This window comes from Musa acuminata, chromosome BXJ3-7 (genome assembly GCF_036884655.1).
Source record: "Musa acuminata AAA Group cultivar baxijiao chromosome BXJ3-7, Cavendish_Baxijiao_AAA, whole genome shotgun sequence".
Taxonomy (NCBI): domain Eukaryota; kingdom Viridiplantae; phylum Streptophyta; class Magnoliopsida; order Zingiberales; family Musaceae; genus Musa; species Musa acuminata.
In genome coordinates, this window is record NC_088355.1 from 32,758,947 (window position 1) to 32,783,187 (window position 24,241).

The 24,241-nt window shown below is 44.6% G+C and overlaps 1 protein-coding gene across 1 annotated transcript; it reads left to right on the forward strand.

Moving 5' to 3' along the window:
* Window positions 1-5,795: 5,795 nt before the first annotated feature.
* LOC135642305 (SNF1-related protein kinase catalytic subunit alpha KIN10-like) lies at window positions 5,796-23,416 on the forward strand. The gene is made up of 11 exons (XM_065158328.1): window positions 5,796-6,058; window positions 7,952-8,143; window positions 19,874-20,058; window positions 20,507-20,689; window positions 20,767-20,898; window positions 20,988-21,173; window positions 21,949-22,038; window positions 22,168-22,251; window positions 22,390-22,524; window positions 22,608-22,853; window positions 23,066-23,416. The coding sequence occupies exons 2-11, from the start codon at window positions 7,957-7,959 to the stop codon at window positions 23,177-23,179; spliced, it is 1,542 nt and encodes a 513-aa protein (XP_065014400.1). The 5' UTR covers window positions 5,796-6,058; window positions 7,952-7,956; the 3' UTR covers window positions 23,180-23,416.
* Window positions 23,417-24,241: the final 825 nt, after the last annotated feature.

Genomic DNA, 24,241 nt, shown 5'->3' on the forward strand with positions numbered 1-24,241 from the left:
CACCGAGCTCAGACTTCGAGCTCTGCCAGACGGTGCAACCACCGAGCTCAGTCTTCGAGCTCTGCCAGGTGATGCAACCATCAAGCTCAGTCTTCGAGCTCTGGCAGAGAGGAGCAATCGCCTGAGCTCAGTCTTCGAGCTCTGCCAGGCGGTGCCACCTCTCGAGTCAAGAGGTGCAACCGCCTGATCCCAGAATTCTGGGATTTGATCGATTTGATCGTTTTGAGCTCCAAATTTGAACTGGGTTGGGGCCTATAAATACCCCACCCATTCAGCACTGAAAAGACACAGATCCACACCGAATTCTTGATCTTTTCAGTGATTCTAAGAGCTCAAATTTATGTAAAGTCCTAAAGTTCTCCTCCTTCTGTTCTTCAAGTTTTGAGTTGTAAAGAGAGGAGAGAAAGGATCTGTAAAGGTTGTCTCCTGAGCCTGTCAAAAGGAGAGAAACTGTAAAAGGGCAGTTAGCCTTCGCCCATTGAAGGAAGGCAGCTAGTTGACGTCGGTGACCTCGTCGGAGGAGGAAGCCAAAAGTGGAGTAGGTCAAGACTGACCGAACCACTCTAAATCTCTGGTTTGCTTTTACCTTGAGCACTTTATCATTACTGCAAACCTCCTACATTGCTACTGCCCTCTGCGCCTTTACGAACGAGTTTCTAAGCTCTGATCTTTCAGAATCTGCATTCAAACGTAAATCGTGTTTTCGTACGATCTTCACACTACAGTTTACGCTTACATTCGGATTCCATTTATAACTGCAAATTGCTTTCTACGTAAAACGCTTTTCAAGGTTCAAAACTGCTTTTCGACGCAAAACTACATTTAGACGTAAAATTACGTTTAGACGTAAAACTGCGTTTAGACGCAAAACTGCGTTTAGACGTAAAACTGCGTTTAGACGTAAAACTACGTTTAGACGCAAAACTGCGTTTAGACGTAAAACTGCGTTTAGACGTAAAACTGCGTTTAGACGTAAAACTGCGTTTGGACGTAAAACTGAGTTTAGACGCAAACTGCGCTTAGACGCAAACTGCACTGTGATTCTGCTTTTATATCGAAATCGTTTTTTATCGGACGAACGCAGCTTTCGTTTTTAAATCGCTGAAAGATTTCCGCTGCACTAATTCACCCCCCCCCCCTCTTAGTGCTCTCGATCCTAACAGACTAGACCAGATATTATGTTTAGTGTAGGACTTTGTACTAGGTTTCAATCAAATCCTAAATTATCTTATCTTAAAAGTGTTAAAAGAATATTTAGGTATCTTAAAGGAACTCCAAATTTAGGATTGTGGTATCCAAAATCTGAAAAATTCAATCTAATAGCTTATGCAAATGTCGATTTTGGCGGATGTAGGATAGATAGAAAAAGTACATCTGGAACATGCCAATTTTTAGGACATGCACTTGTTTCTTGGACTTCCAAGAAACAAAATTCAGTTGCACTATCTACGACGGAAGCCGAATATATTGCTGCAAGTGCATGCTGTGCACAAGTTATTTGGATGAAAAATACATTAGAAGACTATGGAATTCACTTTAAAAACATTCTCATAAAATGTGATAATACTAGTGTCATTTGTCTTACTAAAAATCCAATTCAGCACTCTAGAACTAAGCACATCGACGTTAGGCATCATTTCATACGCGATCATGTCCTTAACAATGATGTTGTTCTAGAATTCATTGACACAAAGCATCAATTAGCAGATATATTTACAAAAGCTTTGAATGAAGACCAATTTGAATTCATTAGAAGGGAATTAGGTATGTTAAATTATCCCTAAGAATAAACTTGTTTGAATGGATTTTCCGTAAAGTTTTTCATCCTCTCTCCATTCCTCGATGAATCTGATCCTTCTCTTTCGATTATAAATGACATGTTAAATTATCTTATCCTATCTTGAGTCAAACACCGCTCCCATCTGATTAAGATTAATGATTTTATGATATTTTGTGAATCTCAAAATTGATTTTGATGGCTTAATTATGAGTTTCAAGTTGACAATTTAAATTTGAATGAGTTTGTATTCGAATTATGATCTTACTACTTGAATTTTTTTTTTAATCACAATCTCTTCCTTGTACACCTACAATTGTTGTTATTTATAGAAAGAAGAGATTTGATAAAATGGTTGAATGTTGAATTTTCCTTTATGATGAACTCTGCGTAAATATTTTAGCATACTTAATTTTGGATGATAAAATTTTTGTATGATCAATGTTATAATCACAAATTATGTACTTCAAGTCTCATTCCCTTTTTGTTGATGACAAAGGGGGAGAAAAGTGATGACTTGTACCATTTTGATAGCATGACTTATATGAATCGCAAAAGCTTGTATGAATGTCTTATATGCCTTGCAAAATGCCTTGCAAAATCCTTGAGAATATCATAAGCTTGATTGATCATATTGAAAGCATGCCTTACATCTATATCATGAAATTCATGTTGAAAATCTTTATCTCCTGTCGTAGTAAAAATTGTCTCTTATCATTCGACTTGAAAATGATTTTCATCGAAGTTTCGCATTTACTTATGCTTAATGAGAATAACGATAAGTTCTACGGTTAGAACTTATCGGTTTATGCTTGAATTCAATGGGATGGAATTCAAGTGTTTTTATCTTCTCATAATATGGCATATAGATAGGGGGAGTTATGTTTAACTCCGTCATCAATTGATTGTCATCATCAAAAAGGGAGAGATTGTTGAATCTCGGATTTTGATGATAAAATCAATTGATGGGTTAATTGATCTAATCCATATTATTGAGTTAAGTGTGCAGGATTAACTACGATAATCAGAAAACACAAAGCAAGAATACCGGAGTCAAGTTCGATGGACGTTTAAGAGTCCGAAGAATCGTCGGAGATGTTGCCGGAACCAACCGAGAAGAAATCGGGAACCTATCGGAATTTTTGGAAGTTCGCCGAAGAGATCGTCGGAGGTTCACGGAGATCACCGAGAAGGCTCAGCTACTTGTTAAAGTCATCACAAGTTCGGGAGCTTGCTGGGAGTCCGTCGGAAGAAGTTCGTCGGAAAGCTCGTCGGAACAAGACTCGACGTTCGCGGTTGAAAACTTGCTTAGGATGTTTTTTTGTTATGTAGTTCACTTGTAATTAGGATTAGGATTAAGAGATAATCCTATATCCTGGTTAGGGGCCAAATGGGCCCAAAATTAGACTTGGTTTGGGCTAAATTTGAAGCCCAACAAGTGAACCGAAGGGTCTGGCGGTGGCACCGCCAGACTGGGTGGTTGCACCGCCCAGCACCCGAGAGCTGGGCGGCGGCACCGCCCAGCACTGTAATGTCTGACAATGATAGGCGGTGGCACCGCCACTGATAGGCGATGGCACCGCCAGCATTAGGAACCCAAAGATAATTCAAATTTTGGAGCCCAAATTTAAATCCTCTTAAGGCCTATAAATACCCCTCAAATCTCAACTGAGATTACAACTTTTTGAGAAGCAATTGATTGAGAGAAAAGTCTTAGAAAGTCTTAGCAAGTCTTGTTTTCAATTTGCTAGAGTGTTCTCCTCCTTCTTTCTTACTGAAAATTTGTAAGAGGTTGAACTGCTTGTAAAAGGTTGTAAGAGGGGTATTTGCCCTTCCATTTCAAGAGATTTGCTAGTGGAAGGTGGGAGCCTCATCGAAGAGGGGCCTCGCAAGTGGATGTAGGTCATTTGACCGAACCACTTTAAAATCGGCGTGATCTCTGGTTTGCATTTCATTATTGCTATTTACATTACTGCAAACCTTCTTACATGATTTATTTCCTTATTACCTTTGCTGCACAACCTTAAGAATACGCTTTCAAGTTAAGCTTTTTAAGTTTCGTTCTTATCGTACGAAAGATTTGTCAAAACCAACATTTTAATCCGCTGCACTAATTCACCCCCCCTCTTAGTGCCGCTCCGATCCTGATAATTGGGTGGTACCATTGCCCAAACAAAGCTTGGGAGACCGAGCCTCTAGTAATTCCACTATTAGATTTGGTGGTGCCACCGCTAGACCCTACTACAAATCACTGAATGGGTTAATTAGCAGACCCAATTTAGTCCTAATTCGAGCTCAATTAGTCCTTAATTGAGTTAGTAGGGTTACATCTAAATCTAACTCAAATTAAGACCTAACTATAACAATTAAGACTTAAACAATTACAAAACAAGAAGCTAAGTTGTCCGGCACATCATTTGTTAGTCCTGCATCACTTTTCTCAAAACATGGATTAGATCGTAAACTCATCAATTGATTTCATCATCAAAATTCGAGATTCAACAAAATTAGGAATCGAAAGAAATCATATATTATGCAATAAAAATAATACTACAATTAAAATATCAAAAATAATAATAATTTTAGTAATTAAAAATATTTAATAAATCATCTTATATGATATTTAAAATATGCATTGAGGGTCCAATATATTTTTGAAATGTGAATTAGTACTTGAAATATTTTTAAAAAATCATATATTGCTTGAATACTCTATCGGAAATGCTTAAATCCCAATACTACATTATGGTAACATTAAAATTTTAATATTTATGGGATACTAATATAATTTTTTTATAATTTTAAAATATCATATGATATTATCTAAACTTTTAATATTAATAAAATAATTTAGTAAAAAAATAAACATGATTTATATTTTCTATAAGTTAGAATTTTATTTCTTTATTTTTAAAGGTTATTTGATATAAATATGTTCTTGCTATTCATAATCTTATTAAGAAATTAATAGAATAATATTTTACTATTCATAATCCTTTTAATTTCACTTTACCCCCCCTCCTTTTTTTTCCTTCCTCTCCTTACCATCTACTCATCCTACTAGATAATTTGTAGAGATAAGAAACATGAAATCTTCTAGATTAATATAATTGACTGAGAAGATGTTGTCTTTCAGGCTATTACAAAATATACATCACTCTAAAAATATTAATTCATTATAAAAATATAAAAAACTATTTCTCACCTCCTCCTCTTGGATTTAATTTTATTTTATCCCATTTTAATAAACGTAAAAAATGTTAAATCATTATAATAAACATCATAAACGTTAAATAATTAATATAATTTTATTTTATTTTATCCCATTTCATAATCTATCTTTTTTTTATCATTTTATGTCATTTTCAATAATTAAGAGGAGGAAAAGAAGAGAAAAAAAGAGAAGAAAATAGAATTATAGGTATGGAGTAAAATAAATTTATTCAAATTAAATTATAAATTGAGAGCAGGTTCTTAACGAGTTATGAATAAGAGGGTTGCAAAGAGTAATCTTTATTTTTAATAAGATTATATATATATATATATATATATATCTTATTTACTTATTAAATTAAATAAAAATATATATTCGTTTTTGAATACACATCAAAAAATTAAAAGAATAAATTTATCATAAAATATTTAATAGATTTTTAAAATATCATTTTATCAAATAATACTTACATCAGTACATATTTAAAATATAATTTTTATTTATTATTTCTCAAATACTCAAAGCATTCTATAACTATACATTCACTCAAATCTTTTTCTTTAATTATATTTTAAAAATATAAATATGTTTCTATGGTACTCATAACCAGTTATAATCTCATTAGATTTTTAAGATTAAATATATTAAACAAAAAAGAGATTATTTTGAAATAATTTGGAGAACGTGTAATAAAATGAAGTAGAATTACATGATTGTGATGTCAACCATGTAAACGCAGCATGGCTCCACGAACCATGTCAAATTTCACTTGGGTCCGCCTTTGTTCCCTTCCACTGATCCATGGCATGGGGACGTCGATGAGGATCGTTTGTCAGCATCACATGCGATAAATAAAAGAAATAATCCCGAAGAAATAAAGGATCGCTCCCTGCGCCGGCCAAATCTTTGAGGGGAATTGATCGCAATAAAAAGGTTTCGACGAGGTGAGGAGCCACGGCGAGCGTATCCTCTCCGTATATGCCCATCCTCGGTGATCCGATCTCCTTCCCTCGCCCCATTCCTCGATTCTCTACAACGCCGGCCGCAGCGCGCCTCGGCGGATCCAGGTCGGTGGCCCCTCCTCCTCTTCCTTCTCTTCTTGTCCCACTTTGGTTACGGAGCAGTTCTTTTTCCCTCGATTTTCTTTTTCAGTTCAAAAGATGACGTCGCTGAGGCAAAACTTAAAAGGGAATTAGTGGCGGATTTGTAGTTTTTATTAAATTTCTTGATGAATATCTTGCTGTTCTGTTCTTTCATGTTTATGCTCTCTTGCTTTGACTGCTATTTGTGTGCCTGAGATTTGATTCCTTTAGCCTCTTTGACGATAGGACGAATTAGGGTTTCGATGAGTTCTGAAATCTAATTTTGTGTGGGCTTAAAGTGCGTTGTGCCTTTGATGAGTTCTATTTTTTTTTTTTTCTTTTTGCTAGTAGCTGGTTCTCTATTGTATATTGTGGAAGGGTGTCTGGTTGTTTCGCGTACTTATTCAAGCAATTTTCTCAAGATTTGATCTTTATTTCCTGGAACCGTTTTCTGTACTTGGGCTTTTTAGATAGGTTTTTTTTTCCTGGTTTTTTTTATTGTCATATTTTCTTTCCTATTTTTGAAGATGGCGGTTCTTGTTGCACAATGATCCTGTTGTAGACGGTGATTGTTTTACTGATCTATTTATTTGCATGTTCTTTGTAAGCATACACTAGCTAGTGCTATAGGATTGTTATTGGATCGATAAAATAGCTGACTGTAGATAGTGTAGCTAAAGTTCCATTTTTGGATAATATGAAAAAGGCTTCCCATGGTCTTCTTCTATAGCATATATAGTACTGAAAGTGATTCTTCCACATGAATTATTCTAAGATGGTATTATCAGTAAATAACATGACAATGTTCGTTGTGGGACCTTTATGTAGATTGAATTTCTTATTATGACGAGATATCACAAGGTGACTTAAGGACATAAAAAAGATCATATCAACTGAGTTCAGAACTAGGATAATGAGCTCATGAGCTTGGTCTTACTTCACCGTCAAGAAACAATGAAACAAAAGAAGTCTTCTATATCCAAGCTTAGCTTATATGTAGCTTGCTTCATTTTAGGTGTGAAGCAATGTCAAACCAGAGTATCCAACGAGCATAAGCGTTAGCTCTCCTCGAAAAGGAGTTGATCCAGCCGTACAGGCTACCTTCTTATGACTTCGCTACAGTCACTAGTCCCACCTTTGATATCGCTTTCCTTGTGATTAAAGTAACGACTTCAGGCATGGTCACCTCCCATAGAAGTGATGGGCAGTGTGTACAAGGTCCGGGAATGAATTCACCATTGTCTGGTTGACCAGCGATTACTAGTGATTGCGGTTTCATGCAGGCGAGTTGCAGCCTGCAATCTGAACTGAGGATGATTTTTTTGGGTTAGCTCACCCACTAAACCCCAAATGTGTGTCTGAGCAATGTTCACTAATACATGAAGCACTTTCTTATTCTATCAAGTTTCTTTTCTAGTATCCTTGTTGACTTTTCATTTGAATGTCGAGTACTACATGCAATCCAGGTTATTGCAAAAAATTGATAGTAACTTGGAGATCAATATCATATTATTTCTCCAAACTAAAATTTTAAGTGTATATACTCTTTTAAGCCATTTGCCTATATTCTTTCCTAATATTAATTAGTTTAATCGTCTTGTTGATTTACTAGTTTTGTTTGATATGCCAACATGTTGTTAAAGCATTCTTGAGACATTAGCATGGTTGCTATTTGTCTATTTTCCCTGTTATCTAAATATTGAATCTTCATGATCTATTAACACAAAACTCAACAAATCATATTTTCTAGTTTCAAAACTTTGGAATTATATACTGGAAGGTATAGTTTGGGTAGTTCTCTGCATCAAAGAATACATATTCTGTTACATTTCTATGGAAGTGAATCATGTTGTGTTTCTTTTTATTTATATCTTACAGTCAAAATGGAAGGATCTGGCAGAGGAGGGGGCAATGCTGATGTGGTTTTGCAAAATTACAAACTAGGAAAGACTCTTGGTATTGGCTCATTTGGTAAGGTGAAGATCGCTGAGCATTTATTGACAGGGCACAAAGTTGCCATCAAGATACTCAATCGCCGTAAAATAAAAAACATGGAAATGGAAGAAAAAGGTATGCCACAATTACTATTATGCAGATTCAGATATATATGTTATAGTTTTTGGTTTTATTGGATTCTCCATTTGTAGAATAGTAACATTTATGTTACAACTTTGCTAGTTACTATATGTAGAATACCCATAACACTCATATTGACAGATTGATGATGTATTATTTGTGATATAAGTGTTTGTATTTTCAAATGGGTAGTATTTACTATTAGGATCACATAAACTGCCCTCAATCTGGTGACAGTTAGTCCTAGAAGATACTGTTAACACTCATCCTGATATTTATTTTATCTGTTAGACTTGCAAGTTTGTTATTTGGTTATTTCCAGCTGGTATTACCTAGTAAGCTCATCATATCTTATTCTATTAAAATGCAATGAGCCATACTTTAATTTAGCATTGAATCTCTAACTGAATAAATGATGAAATTTTCATTGCATTTCACAAATATACATGTAAAATTATACATAGCTACACAAACTCGAGTATCTTCATTAGCTTTTTAAGAACACATCTTCTATTTTCATTGTATGAAATCCTAGAGTAATTAAGGCAATGTTTGTAACAGTATGGTCCACTAGACTTACTGGCCCAATAACTCGGAGGCCTTAGAAGTGCTTAAGCCCAAGTGTAGAGAGTAAACTCATCTAACTCTATATATGCTTAAACGTTGGGTGTAGGACTAATTGGGTACCACAACCTTTCCTATTCTAATGTTTGATAGCCTCATTAAAGCCCCAACCAATATTGTGGTTTGGCCTTTGCTTCATCCGGTAATGGTTCTTTCCTACATGGCCTTTCACTACATTTGCCCAACAATAGGTCCACTTTGGTACCATATGACAAAACTTGGCCCAATAGATCCACTTATCCAATAAATAAGAGGCTTTAAAACTGATGAGGATAATAATTGCGATAAGACTCGCGTGACATTAGCTGCCCCAGACGACGCCTCACGCCTCTGTTGACCTGACAACACCTGGTCAACGCATACCGGAACGCCTACCAAGGCACATTAACACCCTACTCAGGCTCGATCCCTCACGCCACGCCAACGGCTATGTCAGACGCTACCAGAAGTACGATCCTGCTCCCTACGGGCAGGCACATCAACCAATGGTAATCCTCCCTATTAAAACCCTCATGCTCCGAGGAAAAGGAGAGGAGGAGAGAGGACACCAGCTTAGATAAAAAACCCCTGCGACTATTCACTAACTTGATCATCGGAGGGGTCGGGCCGAGCTCCCCTGACCCAACCTTTGTGCAGGCATGAAGGCGGAGGTCTCCCACTAAACGCCCAGGCGAGGAGTTCCTTCCCGGAGGAAACGATGACCCCGTCCCGATCAGATCGCTACGATCGACCACCTCAGCCGTCACGAGGATCCTCCCTGGAAGATCCCCCCTCATCCAGACCTGAACCAAGCCGCGTCGGCCCCGAGGCCACGGCTTAAAGTTGTTCACATCAATATTTTGGCGCTAAAAGGAGGGCCAATGTCGAGGGATTACCCGATCGACTCAGACAAACCCGCAACTGAGGGGTCACACCCGATCGGAACTTCGGGGGAACATCCCCCGCACGGAAATCTTCGTGACGAACACCCCGCCACGACCTCAGAGCGCTATTGGCGGATATTCAACGACCCGGGCTTGTCGCCACCCGACGGCGCCCCTGCCGACCCATCACCCGTGTCGTCCGAGGCCTTTCATGACCTCACCCATCAAGTTCGAACTCTGACCGGTATGGTGCAGTCCATTATTCCACTCGTTTCTCGTCCGCTGCACCCGCCGGCCGTCCGTCCAACCACTACGGCAGCAGGAGCCACCTGTTCAGGCTCGCGCGCCACCTCGGGAGCACCCCGCTTCGCCTCGGGTCCCATCGGTCCCGCTCGGGGATCGAGTGACGGCAAACTCGAGAGGCCACCCGGAACCCGAGGCGTTATCTTCGGATTCGACGGACTTCTTGTGAGCCCAGTTGCGCTTCGTCAGTCAGCGGCTCGACGAGGTGCAGAAGGAGGTTCGCACGTCAAAGGAAGAGCTCGGGGAGGACGCACATGAGGGATCTCCATTCGTCCCCGAGATACAGGATCAGATAGTCCCTCCGAACTTCCGTCTCCCCTCTCTAGATGCATATGATGGCTCCACCGACCCAATGGACCATGTAGCTGCCTTCCGTGCCCAAATGGCGCTGTATGGAACTTCTGACGCTTTGATGTGCAGGGCGTTTCCCACAACTTTGAGAGGGCCAGCCCGCGCGTGGTACAGCGGCCTGAAGACCGGGACGATCGCCTCCTTCGACCAGCTCATCAAGGACTTCGAGCTTAACTTCCTGGCCAACGCCCAGCCAAAACGTCCGTCGCACTACTTCTCAGACTCAACTAGAGGGAGGACGAGCCCCTCTCCCATTTTGTGAATCGCTTTGCAACACAAATCCGGGGGTTGCTGAATGCTCACCCCTCTTTGTTGATGCAGGTGTTTATGATAGGCCTGCGACCTTCCAGATTCTTCTGGTCCCTCGTGGAGCGACCCCCCACCGCGGTACCTGAGATGCTTCAACGGGCGAACCAGTTCGTCGCGGCCGAGGCCTGGATAGCCAGGAAGTGGGAAGAGCACAAGAGGGTCAGGCCGGAGCCAGCTCGAGGACAACAGTCTGTCACGCCGAGGCGCAGATTGGACCGACCTGACCCGCCCGTGTTGAGGTCCTCGTTACCCCCTTTGGGCGTATCCCGAACGGAGATATTTCTCCAAATAAGGGAAAAAGGGCTGCTCAGGGCCCCCGTCCCGATGAAAAACCCGAGGGAACTTGCCGACCAGTCCAAGTATTGCCGCTTTCACCGGCAAAGCGGGCACGATACTGAGGAGTGCTGCGAGCTGAAGCGGCAAATCGAGGAGCTCGTCCGTAGAGGACACCTCAGTCGGTACGTCCGATAGAATAGGGAACCTTCGCCCCGTCCGGAGGGCCCCGTCGAGTGCCACATCGACGTCATCACAGGCGGCCCAGCATCCGGAGGGATCAGTATGTCCGGAAGGAAGGCATACGCCTGTTCCGCTAGGGCCAATGCTCCCCGACGCGGCCCCGACCCCGAGGTCGCATTCCCTCCTGAGGGCGCTGAGCGACCAGAGCATGACGATGCGCTTGTAATAATCATGATCGACACGGGGAGCTCAGCCGACGTGCTTTATCTTGATGCTTTCTAGAAACATGGGTTAGCTAAAGAAGCCTTGGAGCCTATCTGCTCGGCGCTCACAGGGTTCACCGACGACTCGATCTCGCCGTTGGGAGCCGTCACCTTGCCCCTGACTTTGGGAATGCCACCCAAAATAAAGACGGTGATGTCCACCTTCTTAGTGGTGGACCTCCCTACTGCATACAATGTCATCCTCAGTCGCCGCACCCTCAACAAGAATAGAGTCGTAGTCTCCACCTACCACCAGACGGTGAAGTTCCCGACCCACGCGGGGAAAGGCGAAGTCTGGGGAAGCCCCCGCGAGTCCAGACAATGCTACCTGACGATGGTTTCGCTACACAAAAGGGCAAAGACCGACCGACCTCTAGAGGACCCAAGGGAAATGAAGCGGCCGACCCCACATCCTGAGCCGACGGCGCCCACTTGCGACGTGCCGTTGGTGAAGAATCGGCCGAACCGGACGATCAAAGTCGGGTCGGAGCTCCCCGAGCAAGAGCGGGAGCAGCTCGTCGACTTCTTGCAGGAGAACGCCGACGTCTTCGCCTGGTCGCCATCTGACATGACGGGCGTCGATCCAAAGACCGCCCAACATCACCTGAACATATCGCCTGATGCGCGGCCAGTGAAGCAGAAACCACGACGCCAAGCTCCAGACAGACAATAGGCCATCCGTGAAGAAGTGGAGCGGCTCTTGGCAGCTGGCTTCATAGAAGAAGTCAAGTACCCGCGATGGCTGTCTAATGTAGTCCTGGTGAAGAAATCTAATGGGAGCTGGAGGATGTGTGTTGACTACACCAGTCTCAATCGTGCATGCCCAAAGGACTGCTATCCCCTCCCGAGGATCGACCAGCTGGTCGACGCAACCACCGGGCATGCCCGCCTTTCGTTCATGGACGCCTTCTCCGGCTATAACCAGATCAAAATAGCGCCCGAAGACCAAGAGCACACGGCCTTCCTCATTGATCTAGGAGTGTATTTCTACAAAGTTATGCCGTTCGGGCTGAAGAACGCAGGTGCTACCTATCAGAGAGCCGAGAACAAGATGTTCGCCCAACAGATCGGGCGAAACATCGAGGTCTATGTCGACGACATGATCGTGAAGAGCCGTGCAACCACGGATCACCTGACCGACTTGGCCGAAACATTTGCCACGCTACAGAGGTATGGTCTGCGACTCAACCCGGCAAAGTGTGTTTTTGGCGTTAACTCGGGAAAGTTCCTCGGATTCATCGTACACGAAAGAGGAATCAACGTCAACCCGGAAAAGGTCCAGGCGATCATCGATATGCAAACCCCTCGGACAATCAAGGACTTGTAGCGACTGAACGGAAGGCTCCCTGCCTTATCCCGGTTTCTATCCCGATCTGGTGATCGTTGCCTCCCCTTCTTCCGGGCGCTGAAGAACCCGAAGGACTTCCAATGGACGGCACAGTGTAAAGAAGCTTTTGGACAAGTCAAACGACACTTGGCCAACCTCCCCCGCCTTGCCTCGGTCTCTTTTGGGGAAAAACTCAGTATCTATTTGGCTGCCTCCCAGCACGCGGTTAGCTTCGTCGTGATCAAAGAAGCCTCCAGTGAGCAACTACCGGTCTACTACATCAGCCATGTCCTGAATGGGCCTGAGGAGCGGTACCCGCCAATAGAGAGACTAGCTCTGGCACTCATGCTAGCGGCTCGGAAGCTGCGCCCCTACTTCCAAGCCCACCCAATTGAGGTAATCACTGACCAACCGCTCAGGCAAGTTTTATCTAAATTCGATGTTGCAGGTCGGCTCCTCAAGTGGTCGGTAGAGCTCGGAGAGTTCGACATACATTACGTGCCGAGGACTGTCGTCAAAGCCCAGTCCGTAGCCGACTTCGTCGCGAAACTTGCTCAGACCGAGGATGAGGGTTCTGAGCAGTCTGAGGAAGCGTGGATCCTACACGTGGATGGCTCGGCTACCTCAAGCGGCGCGGGACTGATGTTATCAGCCCCCGACGGACGTTCATTCGAACGCTCCCTTCGCTTCGTGTTCCTTGCAACCAACAACGAAGCCGAATATGAGACACTCCTGGTAGGACTCAGGCTGGCCCTCGAGATGCAGGTGAATGCCATTCACGTCCTCACCGATTCGCAGCTGGTGGCCGAGCAACTCGGCGGCGGATACGAGGCTAGGGAGCCAACCATGGCAAAGTACTTGGCGGAGGTAAAAAGCCTAGCCTCCAATTTCTCTCACTTTACAGTATCTAGGGTACCAAGGTTGGACTCCAAAACCCAGTCCTGGATTGAAGAGCTCCCCTTTCGCGTCATCTCGGTCTCGGCTGTATCTTCAGCCGACGCGCGTGCCACATGGGCGCAGGAGATGCTGTGCTTCAAGCGCGACGGGATTCTTCCCACCGACAAGGCTGCGGCTTGGCGCATCCGCCGAATGCAGGCATGGTACTCCGAGGTGAATGGACGGCTCTACAAGCGGTCCTTCTCGCATCCTTTACTGCGGTGCCTCGGGCCTGAAGAGGCTCAGACGGTCCTGGCCGAGGTCCATGAAAGGATTTGCGGAGAGCATATCGCTGCGCGGACTTTGGCTTACAAGGTCCTTCGCCAAGGATACTACTGGCCCACCATGTCCCGAGACGCGAGGTCTTACGTACAGCGGTGCGGCCCGTGCCAGAGGCACGCCCGAACGCCCCGGCAGTCGGCGGTTCCGCTCGCCCCCATCGATTGTGCGTGGCCATTCGCGCAATGGGGATTAGACCTCCTCGGCCCTTTCCCACCAGCCTCGGGGCAACGGAGGTATATCGTCGTGGGAGTAGACTACTTCACCAAGTGGCCTGAAGCCGAGCCACGAGCAACGATCACGGAACGACAAGTGGAGAAGTTCGTTTGGAAAAATATCGTGACTCGGTTCGGTTTGCCCAGAACCATCATCACGGACAATGGGTCCCAGTTCGCCAGCGCGAGGTTCCGAGAGTTCTGCGCGAACTACGGGATTCAGCTGAAGTTCAGCTCGGTGGCCCACCCCCAAACGAACGGATTGGTGGAAGTGACCAACCGATCTATTCTGGACGGACTCAGGAGGAGAGTGTCTGCGGCCCGGTCGGCTTGGGTGGACGAGCTCCCAAGTATCCTATGGTCCCTATGGACCACCCCCAAAACCGCAACAGGATAACCCCCCTACAGCCTCTCATTCGGAACCGTGGCCGTCCTACCCCCCGAAGTGGTTTTCCCTACCCCTCAGACGAAAAACTACGATGAAACGACGTCGACCCAAGGAATACAAGCCGGCCTCGACCTTCTCGAAGAGCGGCGTGCTGACGCACACCTGAAAGATCTCTCTTACAAGAGAGTCGTCGCCAGAATCTATAACCGCAAGGTACGGTCTCGACCAATTAAGTTAGGCGACTTGGTCCTGCGCAAGACCGAAGTCAGCGACCCGACCCGAGCGCGTGGCAAGCTTGCCCCCAATTGGGAAGGACCTTATCGGGTTATCGACGTCGTCCGGGTCGGCAGGTATCAGCTTGCGACCATGCAGGGCCACCCTTTGCCGAGAACGTGGAACGTGCAAAATCTCAAGAAATTCTTCGTATAAAGGAAAGGTGAAGTAGACAAGGCAGAAGTCTGAAACAAAAGTTTTATTGAAATCAAAACCTGATTACAGGACCAGACAAGCTACAGCACCAGACCAAACCCCTAGGTTATTATAGTGTTCTACCCTATTTCTCGGAGGCTTCGGCGTTGTCGTCAAAAGGGACCTCGTCTGGCATATCGACGCTCTGGTCCTCGGGGCAGGAGGCGAAGGGGTTTTCCTCGACCTCCAGGTTGGGGTGGCGTACCTTGAGACGAGCCAGGGCAATCCGATACCCATATTCATAGGTAACCTGCCTCGACCGGATCAGACCAAGCTGAAAGCCCGAGGACTCTTTGTAGTCCTCGATCAGCTTCCTGTCTTTCTCCAGCCGCTGACTCCTCTCGGCGGCCAGGGCGTCGGAAGCCCCCTTCACCTCGGCGCGCGCATCCTCCAACTTTCGAGCGAGGCTCGTCGCCTCATCCCGAGCCAAACGAGCCTCGATCCTAGTCACCCTCAGGAGCGTCTAGAGCTCGTTATTCTGATCCTTGGCCGCCTTCACCTCTGATTGGAGGCGCGCCGACTCCGCCTCCAGCTTTGAGACGCGTTGCTCTACCGCCCTCGAGACGGAGGAGAGGCGCGTCACTTCCGCTTCCAGATCGGAGGCACGCTGCTTGGCCGCAGCGATCGCCTCCGGAGTCGCCCCTGCACGGACCTCCTCAATCTGCCGACGCAGCTCGGCGTTGCGGTCGCTCAAAACGTCGAGGGCCCAACCTGCATCACGGACACGGTCCATCAACGCCATAGTATAATGATGGCCCTGCATAAAGAAAGAAGTCAGAACGAATACCGTTCAGGCATAGGCAGGGAGTCGCCAGCAAGATGCTTACCCACAGCAACGACTTAGCAGACTTGCCCAGCAAAACGTCCGAGGGCATGGTGTATAGATCCCGAGCCATATCGGGATGAAGCCCGCCTCGTGCGAAGGAGGCCGCGGCCTCCCCGTCGGCCCATACCCGAAGTCCGCGGGTCATGCCAGCCCACCGGGCGACCAGCGGGTTGGAGGGCTGGCCCTCCGGAAGTCCGCCCATCACCCGAGCTTGATAGGGCTCGTCCTGTGCTCCCGCAGGGAGGCGACACAGATCGCGGATGGAGGGTTCCCGAGGCGCCTTCCCCGCCCCTTCATTGCTTGGGCCGGCCTCGCCCTGACCAGGGCCTCGTCGCCGATCACGACGGCCTGGTTCAACAATGACCTCCCTGGCCCGATGTGGCGGCATATCCTCCTTCTGGACGCCGATCTTCGATTTCTTCTGGGGCCGACTGGCCTCTAGTTCTACTAGCGCTTCTTTTGAGCCGGCCCTTGGCTCGGCCGTTTGACGCGACGACATGACCGACGAAGAGCGCCCACCGCGCACAGCGACGAGGTTCACCATCTCTGCACGAAAGCACTGACATTGGTCAGAACACCAAAAACGATCTTTAGGAAAACCTTGACGCTACCCACTACGGGCATACCTCGAGACGCCGGGCTAAGACCGGCCTCGACCAGCCACCACTCGGTCATTTCCCGGATAACCCAGGAGGCAGGGAGAATCTCCTTGAGCCGCCGAAGGTCCCTGCGCTCCTCGTCGTTCAGGGCCGGGGCGGTGTTGTCAATCACGCGCGCCGCCCACCGGAGCCTGAAGCCCCAGTCCTCCGAACGACAGACAAAAAAGAAACGCCCCTTCCATCCCTTATTAATGGAAGGAGCCCCGCTAACCCGGAAGCCCGCTCGGGCGGATAGATAGTAACACCCCGACCCCTTGGAAAGGCGAAAGCAAGAGAGGAAGAGAGACCGGGTTGGGGTAATATTGGCGTAGTGACACTCCCCTAGGAACGTCACCAGATTGCGCCAGGAGTTCGGTGCCATCTGTGATGGGGAAATGCGCCACCACGAGATACAAGAGGTGATGACGGGATGCAATGGGAGGCGTAGCCCGGCCTCTGCGCGGCCTGCCTGCCTGAGTCGTGCTCCTCGGCTACATGCGGCCCGAGACCACAACCTCTGCGCGGCCTGCCCGCTTGAGTCGTACTCCTCGGCTCCATGCTGCCCGAGACCACTACCTCTTCGCGGCCTGCCCGCTTGAGTCGTGCTCCTCGGTTGCACGCTGGCCGAAACCACTACCTCTACGCGACCTACTCGCTTGAGTTGTGCTCCTCGGCTGCACGCTGCCCGAAACCATTACCTCTGCGCGGCCTGCCCGCCTGAGTCGTGCTCCTCGACTCCATGTTGCCCGAGGCCACAACCTCTGCGCGGCCTGCCCGCCTGAGTCATGCTCCTCGGCTCCATGCTGCTCGAGACCACTACCTCTGCACGGCCTGCTCGCCTGAGTCGTGCTCCTCGGCAGCACGCTGCCCGAGACCACTACCTCTGCGCGGCCTGCCCGCCTGAGTCGTGCTCCTCGGCTCTATGCTGCCCGAGACCACTACCTCTGGGCGGCCTGCCCGCCTGAGTCGTGCTCCTCGGTTGCACGCTGCCCAAGATCACTACCTCTACGTGGCCTGCCCGCCTGAGTTGTGCTCCTCGGTTGCACGCTGCCCGAAACCATTACCTCTGCGCGGCCTGCCCGCCTGAGTCGTGCTCCTCGGCTCCATGCTGCCCGAGGCCACTACCTCTGCACGGCTTGCCCGCTTGAGTCATGGTCTCGGCTACGTGTCGCCCGAGACCACAGCCTTTGCTCAGCTTGCTCGACTGAGTTGTGCTCCTCAGCCGCACACTACCCAGGGCCACCGCTACACATCCAACCCTCATTAAATACTAAACTCCACGATTCCCACACCCCTGGCAACGGACCGGCGACCTCCCGGCAGGGATAGTTTCTTAAAGTCGAAGTCATGCCTCGGACCCTCCTTTTACAGCAGCCGACGCATAGCTTCCTTCGGGGGGGGGGGAATATGATGAGGATAATAATTGCGATAAGACTCGCGTGACATCAGCTGCCCCAAACGATGCCTCACGCCTCTGTTGACCTGACAGCACCTGGTCAACGCGGACCGGAACGCCTACCAAGGCACATTAACACCCTGCTCAGGCTCGATCCCTCACGCTACGCCGACGGCTATGTCAGACGCTACCAGAAGTACGATCCTACTCCCTGCGGGTAGGCACATCAGCCAACGGTAATCCTCCCTATAAAAACCCTCGCACTCCGAGGAAAAGGGGAGGAGGAGAGAGGACACCAGCTTAGATAAAAAACCCCCTGCGACTATTCACTAACTTGATCGTCGGAGGGGTCGAGCTGAGCTCCCCCGACCTGACCTTTGTGCAGGCATGAAGGCGGAGGTCTCCCACCAAACGCCCAGGCGAGGAGTTCCTTCCCGGAGGAAACGACGACCCCGTCCCGATCGGACCACCGCGATCGACCACCTCACCCGTCACGAGGATCGTCCTTGGAAGATCCCCCCTCATCCGGACCCAAACCAAGCCGCGTCGGCCCCGAGGCCACGGCTTAAAGTTGTTCACATCAACAAAAACCATGTGGCTCATAGATGCTCAAGGCCAAGTTATTAAAAGTAAACCCATCTAGCCCTATATACATGCCATCACAGTCTTCCTCCCACTTTGTATGGTTCCTTCACCAATGGCCAATATAGTTCGTGAAATGCATTTTTTGTAATGTTCAACTAAATGATTATCTATATAATATTTATCTATGAATTTTTTCCACAAATATATCATACAATATTACTCTCTTTTTTGTTACTACCATTTTTAAGGTTTTCTACTCTTCTTATCTTTTTTCTAACATTTTGTGGTTTATAAACATACATTACATCGAAGCACAAAACAGGAGAGACGGACTTGTCATGGACATGCTAACATGATGTCTTAAAACAATAGGACACAACATGCATCCACACTGTAATTAAATATATATACCATCTTATCATTTCACATTTTGAGTGCATAGTTTGTATGGTTTACACAGTGTGGGGTTATTTTTGTTCTGAATATTTCATCCATAAGTATCTATTTCTGTTTTTTCTTCTTTATATGATATTTCTGCACTTGCGAATTGCCCAGATGACAGGATCTAATATTTGATATCAATTGTGCAAGGCTATAATCCAACATTCAAAAACAATATAGGATTTGGAAGAGGGCATGATCACAAAATAAAAAAAATTGAAGTTACAAATAAAAACATCTGTTGTTTGCAAAAGTATATTAGTCACAATTGATCATACACCCAAATTCTGTCTAAAAAAATTTGTCGAGTAGAAGACTAAGCTCAACATATAAGAGGTGCCCTGAGACTGCAAAAGGAATCAAGAGCAAGAGGGAAGCATGGTAATGGATGTCTCACATGCTTGGTGGTGCTTAAATTCTTTGATTACCAGCATATCTCTCAGACATACCGAGGCCGATTGTGATCCTTGTCTGAGAACCCAAATGCTTCACAAGGAGAACCCTGACCTTTGTCTCTTGGTCTCTAATGCTTCTTCTTACCATTGCAGAGGAAGCTCTGAGAGGCTGGGGTTCTGGTAGAGATCCACCAACCAGAAGTCCGTATTGTCATTTGACTGGGGAGCTCAGAGGACTTGAGAACATTAGCTTGACTATGCTTTATAAATTTGCTTCCAAATAACCATGTTCTGCTACCTTTTCCCCCCTTGTGTTAGTGTTTATAAGCTTATTGTTGGGTACATATAGCATCATGTCTGATGCATATACATATCATACACATAATGTGTGTCCAACATGATCATGGCTTCAAATCTGTCATATTCATGCTCTGGAGAAACCAAAATTTGGATATTTATGAACAGTTCCGATAATATTTCATGACCATCTTGTCAGAACTATTGTCTATCTTCTCATTCATTTGTTACTGTTTTTCTAGGTGAATTTTCTCTGTATTTCCATGAGGCGAGAGATCACTCATGATTATCTCATCTGGATTTATTATCTATTCTCTCTTTCATTGATTAATATTTCTTTAAATGACATTTGTCTGTATTGCAGTGAGGCGAGAGATCAAAATATTGAGATTATTTATGCATCCACATATCATCCATCTCTATGAGGTAATAGAGACACAGTCAGACATTTATGTTGTGATGGAGTATGTTAAGTCAGGTGAGCTATTTGATTATATCGTTGAAAAGGGAAGGCTGCAAGAAGATGAAGCTCGTCGCTTTTTTCAGCAGGTACTTGAGATTATATTTCTTGTTCATCATTTTTTCTGTAATGCATCGTGAAATCATAGCCGTGATGATTTTTCTTTGATAAGCATAACTCTAGTGTTGAACTTCTGTGCAATATTTTCTAAATTTTTACTGTGGAGTAAAAATAATGTGATGGATGTATTGCTTAGAAAGAGCTCAATCAATGAAAATATCCGTTTGGCAAATCCAAATAGTTCTAACAACTTTTGGTTATCAGTTATATAATCTGTTCAGTGTGTTATTTTTGATACCTTTAATATATTGGCTTTTGTGGCATACTAATACTGATGTTTGCTTTAAAAGCCTCTTTTTCCTAACAAGTTTATCAAAATATTTGTTGCATTGTGGCATTCTGTTCTACCAAGATTGAAGCATGTCTAACTATTTCTTTCCTTCACTTTCGGTGAATATCCATGCTTTCCTCAAACAGATTATATCTGGCGTTGAATACTGTCATAGAAACATGGTAGTTCATCGAGATTTGAAACCAGAAAATTTGCTGTTGGATTCAAAATGTGACGTTAAAATTGCTGACTTCGGCTTGAGTAATGTCATGCGTGATGGCCATTTTCTGAAGACTAGCTGTGGGAGCCCCAACTATGCTGCTCCTGAGGTATGTAGTTCTTCCGCTGTACAAGTTTTTGTACTCTATTTATTTGACTTTTACTATTTTCTTGTCTTCAACTTTAGGTAATTTCTGGGAAATTGTATGCTGGGCCTGAGGTCGATGTGTGGAGTTGTGGTGTTATTCTTTATGCTCTTCTTTGTGGAACCCTACCCTTTGATGATGAGAACATACCCAACTTATTTAAGAAAATAAAGGTAAGAAATCTTGGACAAATCAGACTGTCACTCCAGCTGTATAGACAAATACAATAATCTAACATATCCTATATTATCAAAATCTTTAGGGCGGGATATATACCCTTCCTAGCCATTTGTCTGCTCTTGCACGCGATTTAATTCCCAGAATGCTGATTGTTGATCCTATGAAGCGAATAACCATTCGGGAGATTCGAGAACATCCATGGTTCCAGACTCGTCTTCCTCGTTATTTGGCTGTACCTCCACCAGATACTATTATGCAAGCTAAAAAGGTAAGTTCCGTAGGTGTTGTTAATTAGTCAAGTCATACTCTATTTTAGATGCCATCTTAAAACTTTCTGGATTTGTAATATTGTGTATGATTTAATGATGTGCATTTATTAGTTTTTGTTACTGGCTAGACGTTTCACTTAAAAAAGAGGGTACCTAGTGCACAAGGCTCTCGCCAATGTGGGGTTTGGGGAAGATCAATGTATGCAGTATTACCTTTAAATATTTTAAGAGGCTGTTTCCATGACTCGAACCCTGATCTCCTAGGTTGCAAAGGATCAACTTTTTAAAGTGGCTAGACGTTTCACTTCATTTGGCAAATAACTAAAAGGTTTGGAAGAAAATTTTTATAATAAGGTCTATTTCACGATGAAGTCTCATGATAAATGGTTCTTAATCAAAATTGTTTATTCCTTTGGCAAGCTAGTTATCTTTTTGTTTTAGTGCTGAGGAAATGATAGATATACAAAAAAAAGAAAGGATAATTGTGGGTAACTTCTGTTCTTATGGTTTCTTCTAGTTTTCTTTGCACTGTTTCTAGTGAAATCTGATTCATCATACTGGTTAAAAGCATTAAATGGATGTATATTTGCACTGTGCTTACTTTTCACTCTTTTCGTTTTGTACCTTGTTTATGTTATTTCCAAGCAGATGTATCTGTTCTGGTGCTATGGAGTGGGCTGATTAGTGTTTATTTGTATTTTCTCAAGTTATCTATTCTTCGATGGATGCCATGACAATTCCTAAGATGGGGATTACTTTTGGCCATTCTTGCAGATTGAAGAAGACATTCTTCAGGAGGTAATCAAAATGGGCTTTGACAAGAACCAGTTGGTTGAATCTCTTCATAACAGAATTCAGAATGAGGTATCTGATGTGATTTGAAGCTTCTTTGACTTAACCTTCATTTTCTGGAATCGTAACATATTATATGATTGTTTTTAATAACCTTCCGTTTCTGGAATCATAACATATTGTATAACTGTTTATAATCAGGCAACCGTTTCATATTACTTGCTTCTGGACAATAGGTTCCGTGCTATGAGTGGCTACCTTGGGGGTGATTTTCAAGAAACTATGGTATGTGCTGCATTTTTATAAGTTTAACATGTAGTTCTTACCAATCTCTGTCTAGCCAAATCTGCAGAAGTGTTAACTGTATTCCTGTTTGCATAACATGTAATATTAAGTGTGTTATTTAAATGCTTGGTTTTACAGGATTTTGGTTTCTCACGCATGGGTGCAAGTGAAGCTCCAGCTATTGCACATCATCTACCAGGATATATGGATCCACCGGGAATTGGTTTGAGACCGTCTGTTCCTGTTGAGAAAAAATGGGCTCTTGGACTTCAGGTCATCACATGTTTATCTTGTCTATCTTTACATTACTATTGATCAATCCTCTTCCTGACTTGAATATGTGTTTTGACTGACAGTCTCGAGCTCATCCTCGTGAAATAATGACGGAGGTCCTTAAAGCTCTACGAGAACTAAATGTTTGTTGGAAAAAGATTGGACATTATAACATGAAATGCCGATATTTTTTTGGCATTTCTGATCATGCAGAGAGCATGTTCAATGATTCCCTGCATGCTAACCATAGTGTTAGCGATGAATCTGCCATTGTTGAAAGTGACAATGTTTCTGGGAAAGAATTCAGCACGATCAAGTTTGAAATCCAGGTATCATCCCATGCTCTCAGGTTCTATATAGTGGCACGTATATCATGTCTGACTCAGTTTGATGCACTTGGAAAGGTTATGGCATGTGGTCTACGCTCTGTGGATAAATATATATATGTTAATCAATTTACCGTTTGTCTTATACTTTTAGTTCAGGTAACGTCATTATTTGAATTCTATGAATAATACTTCTTTTGTGTTATGAATCGCAGCTCTACAAGACCAGGGAAGAGAAGTATCTCCTCGACTTGCAGAGGGTGAGTGGGCCGCAGCTCCTCTTTCTCGACCTATGTGCTTCCTTCCTTGCACAGCTTAGGGTCCTATAACCTTGGAATTTTCTTCGAGGTTCTCTTGCTCCTTTCTTGTGAATATGGAATTGCTTTACATCAAACGGATACACATGTCACTTTGACCTTGTTTCGCTCATTCAGTGCCTGGCTCAATGAGTTTGCTTTCTCAAATGACTGCCTGTTAGTTATGCCAATTATCACATAACTAATTATGCTACTTATCCACGCTACTGTGGAACTGGTTTAAATATGATGTACTTACTATTTTTTTTTTTTCGGGTTCTCTTAAGATATTATACTTTCATGTTGAGTGTCACTGCATATGTCATGATGGTGCTGAAACTAGTTGCATGGAGGAAATCTTTCTGTTAGATGATGGTGTCACATGCCGAGTCTGAGCAGAGTGAATCTATGGGTAGCACAAGATTTCTTTGTCATCTTCAATTCTTCATACAGGTCACTCAGACGGGGCTTCCTACCCGGTGCACATCTTTGGTTGGGCCCAAGAGTTTGCTACGAAGGATGGCCCAAAACTGGAGAGTTCTAATTATTCGTGCCCATAGGTCGTACGTACCAACCACTACAAGGGGCTTTTCCGAAGGACGGCCATCATAATAAAAGTCAAGACAATCTCAAATAGGACATTCTCGTCGACAACACATCATCAACGCCAACAATGACCGGAACTCAACATGCATACATTCCCTTCTTCTTTTATTTTTTTTTCTTATTTACCTAAATACTTATTTCTCTCCTTTTTTATCTTATGAACCAAACGTCCATGTTTTCAGTTTCTTATTTGCTTAAATATTTATTTCTCTGCTCTTTATCTTACAAGCAAAATAGATGAGTGAAGTGAACTGAGGATTTTTTTCCCCCCTCTCGGATGCCAACCGAGGAAGCGAAAATAACTAAATTTGTTTCAAGGTTGAGGACAATTAGATCATGGATTAATTAATTTAGCATGCCAAACACAATAAAATTAAGGAGATTATCCTTGTCAAATAGATTCTAATCCATTTTTTTTCTATGAAATCTGCTTCGACGATCAAACATAATGCAATCTAATCCTCAACTTGCCATTCTTTTTTTCTGTCC

Excerpts from the sequence above, each read along its gene's own strand:
- LOC135642305 (XM_065158328.1), top strand. The coding sequence starts at position 7,957 with ATGGAAGGATCTGGCAGAGGAGGGGGCAATGCTGATGTGGTTTTGCAA. Across the intron at positions 8,144-19,873 it reads CATGGAAATGGAAGAAAAAG|TGAGGCGAGAGATCAAAATA; the intron begins GTATGCCACAAT and ends TCTGTATTGCAG. Across the intron at positions 20,690-20,766 it reads CCAACTATGCTGCTCCTGAG|GTAATTTCTGGGAAATTGTA; the intron begins GTATGTAGTTCT and ends CTTCAACTTTAG.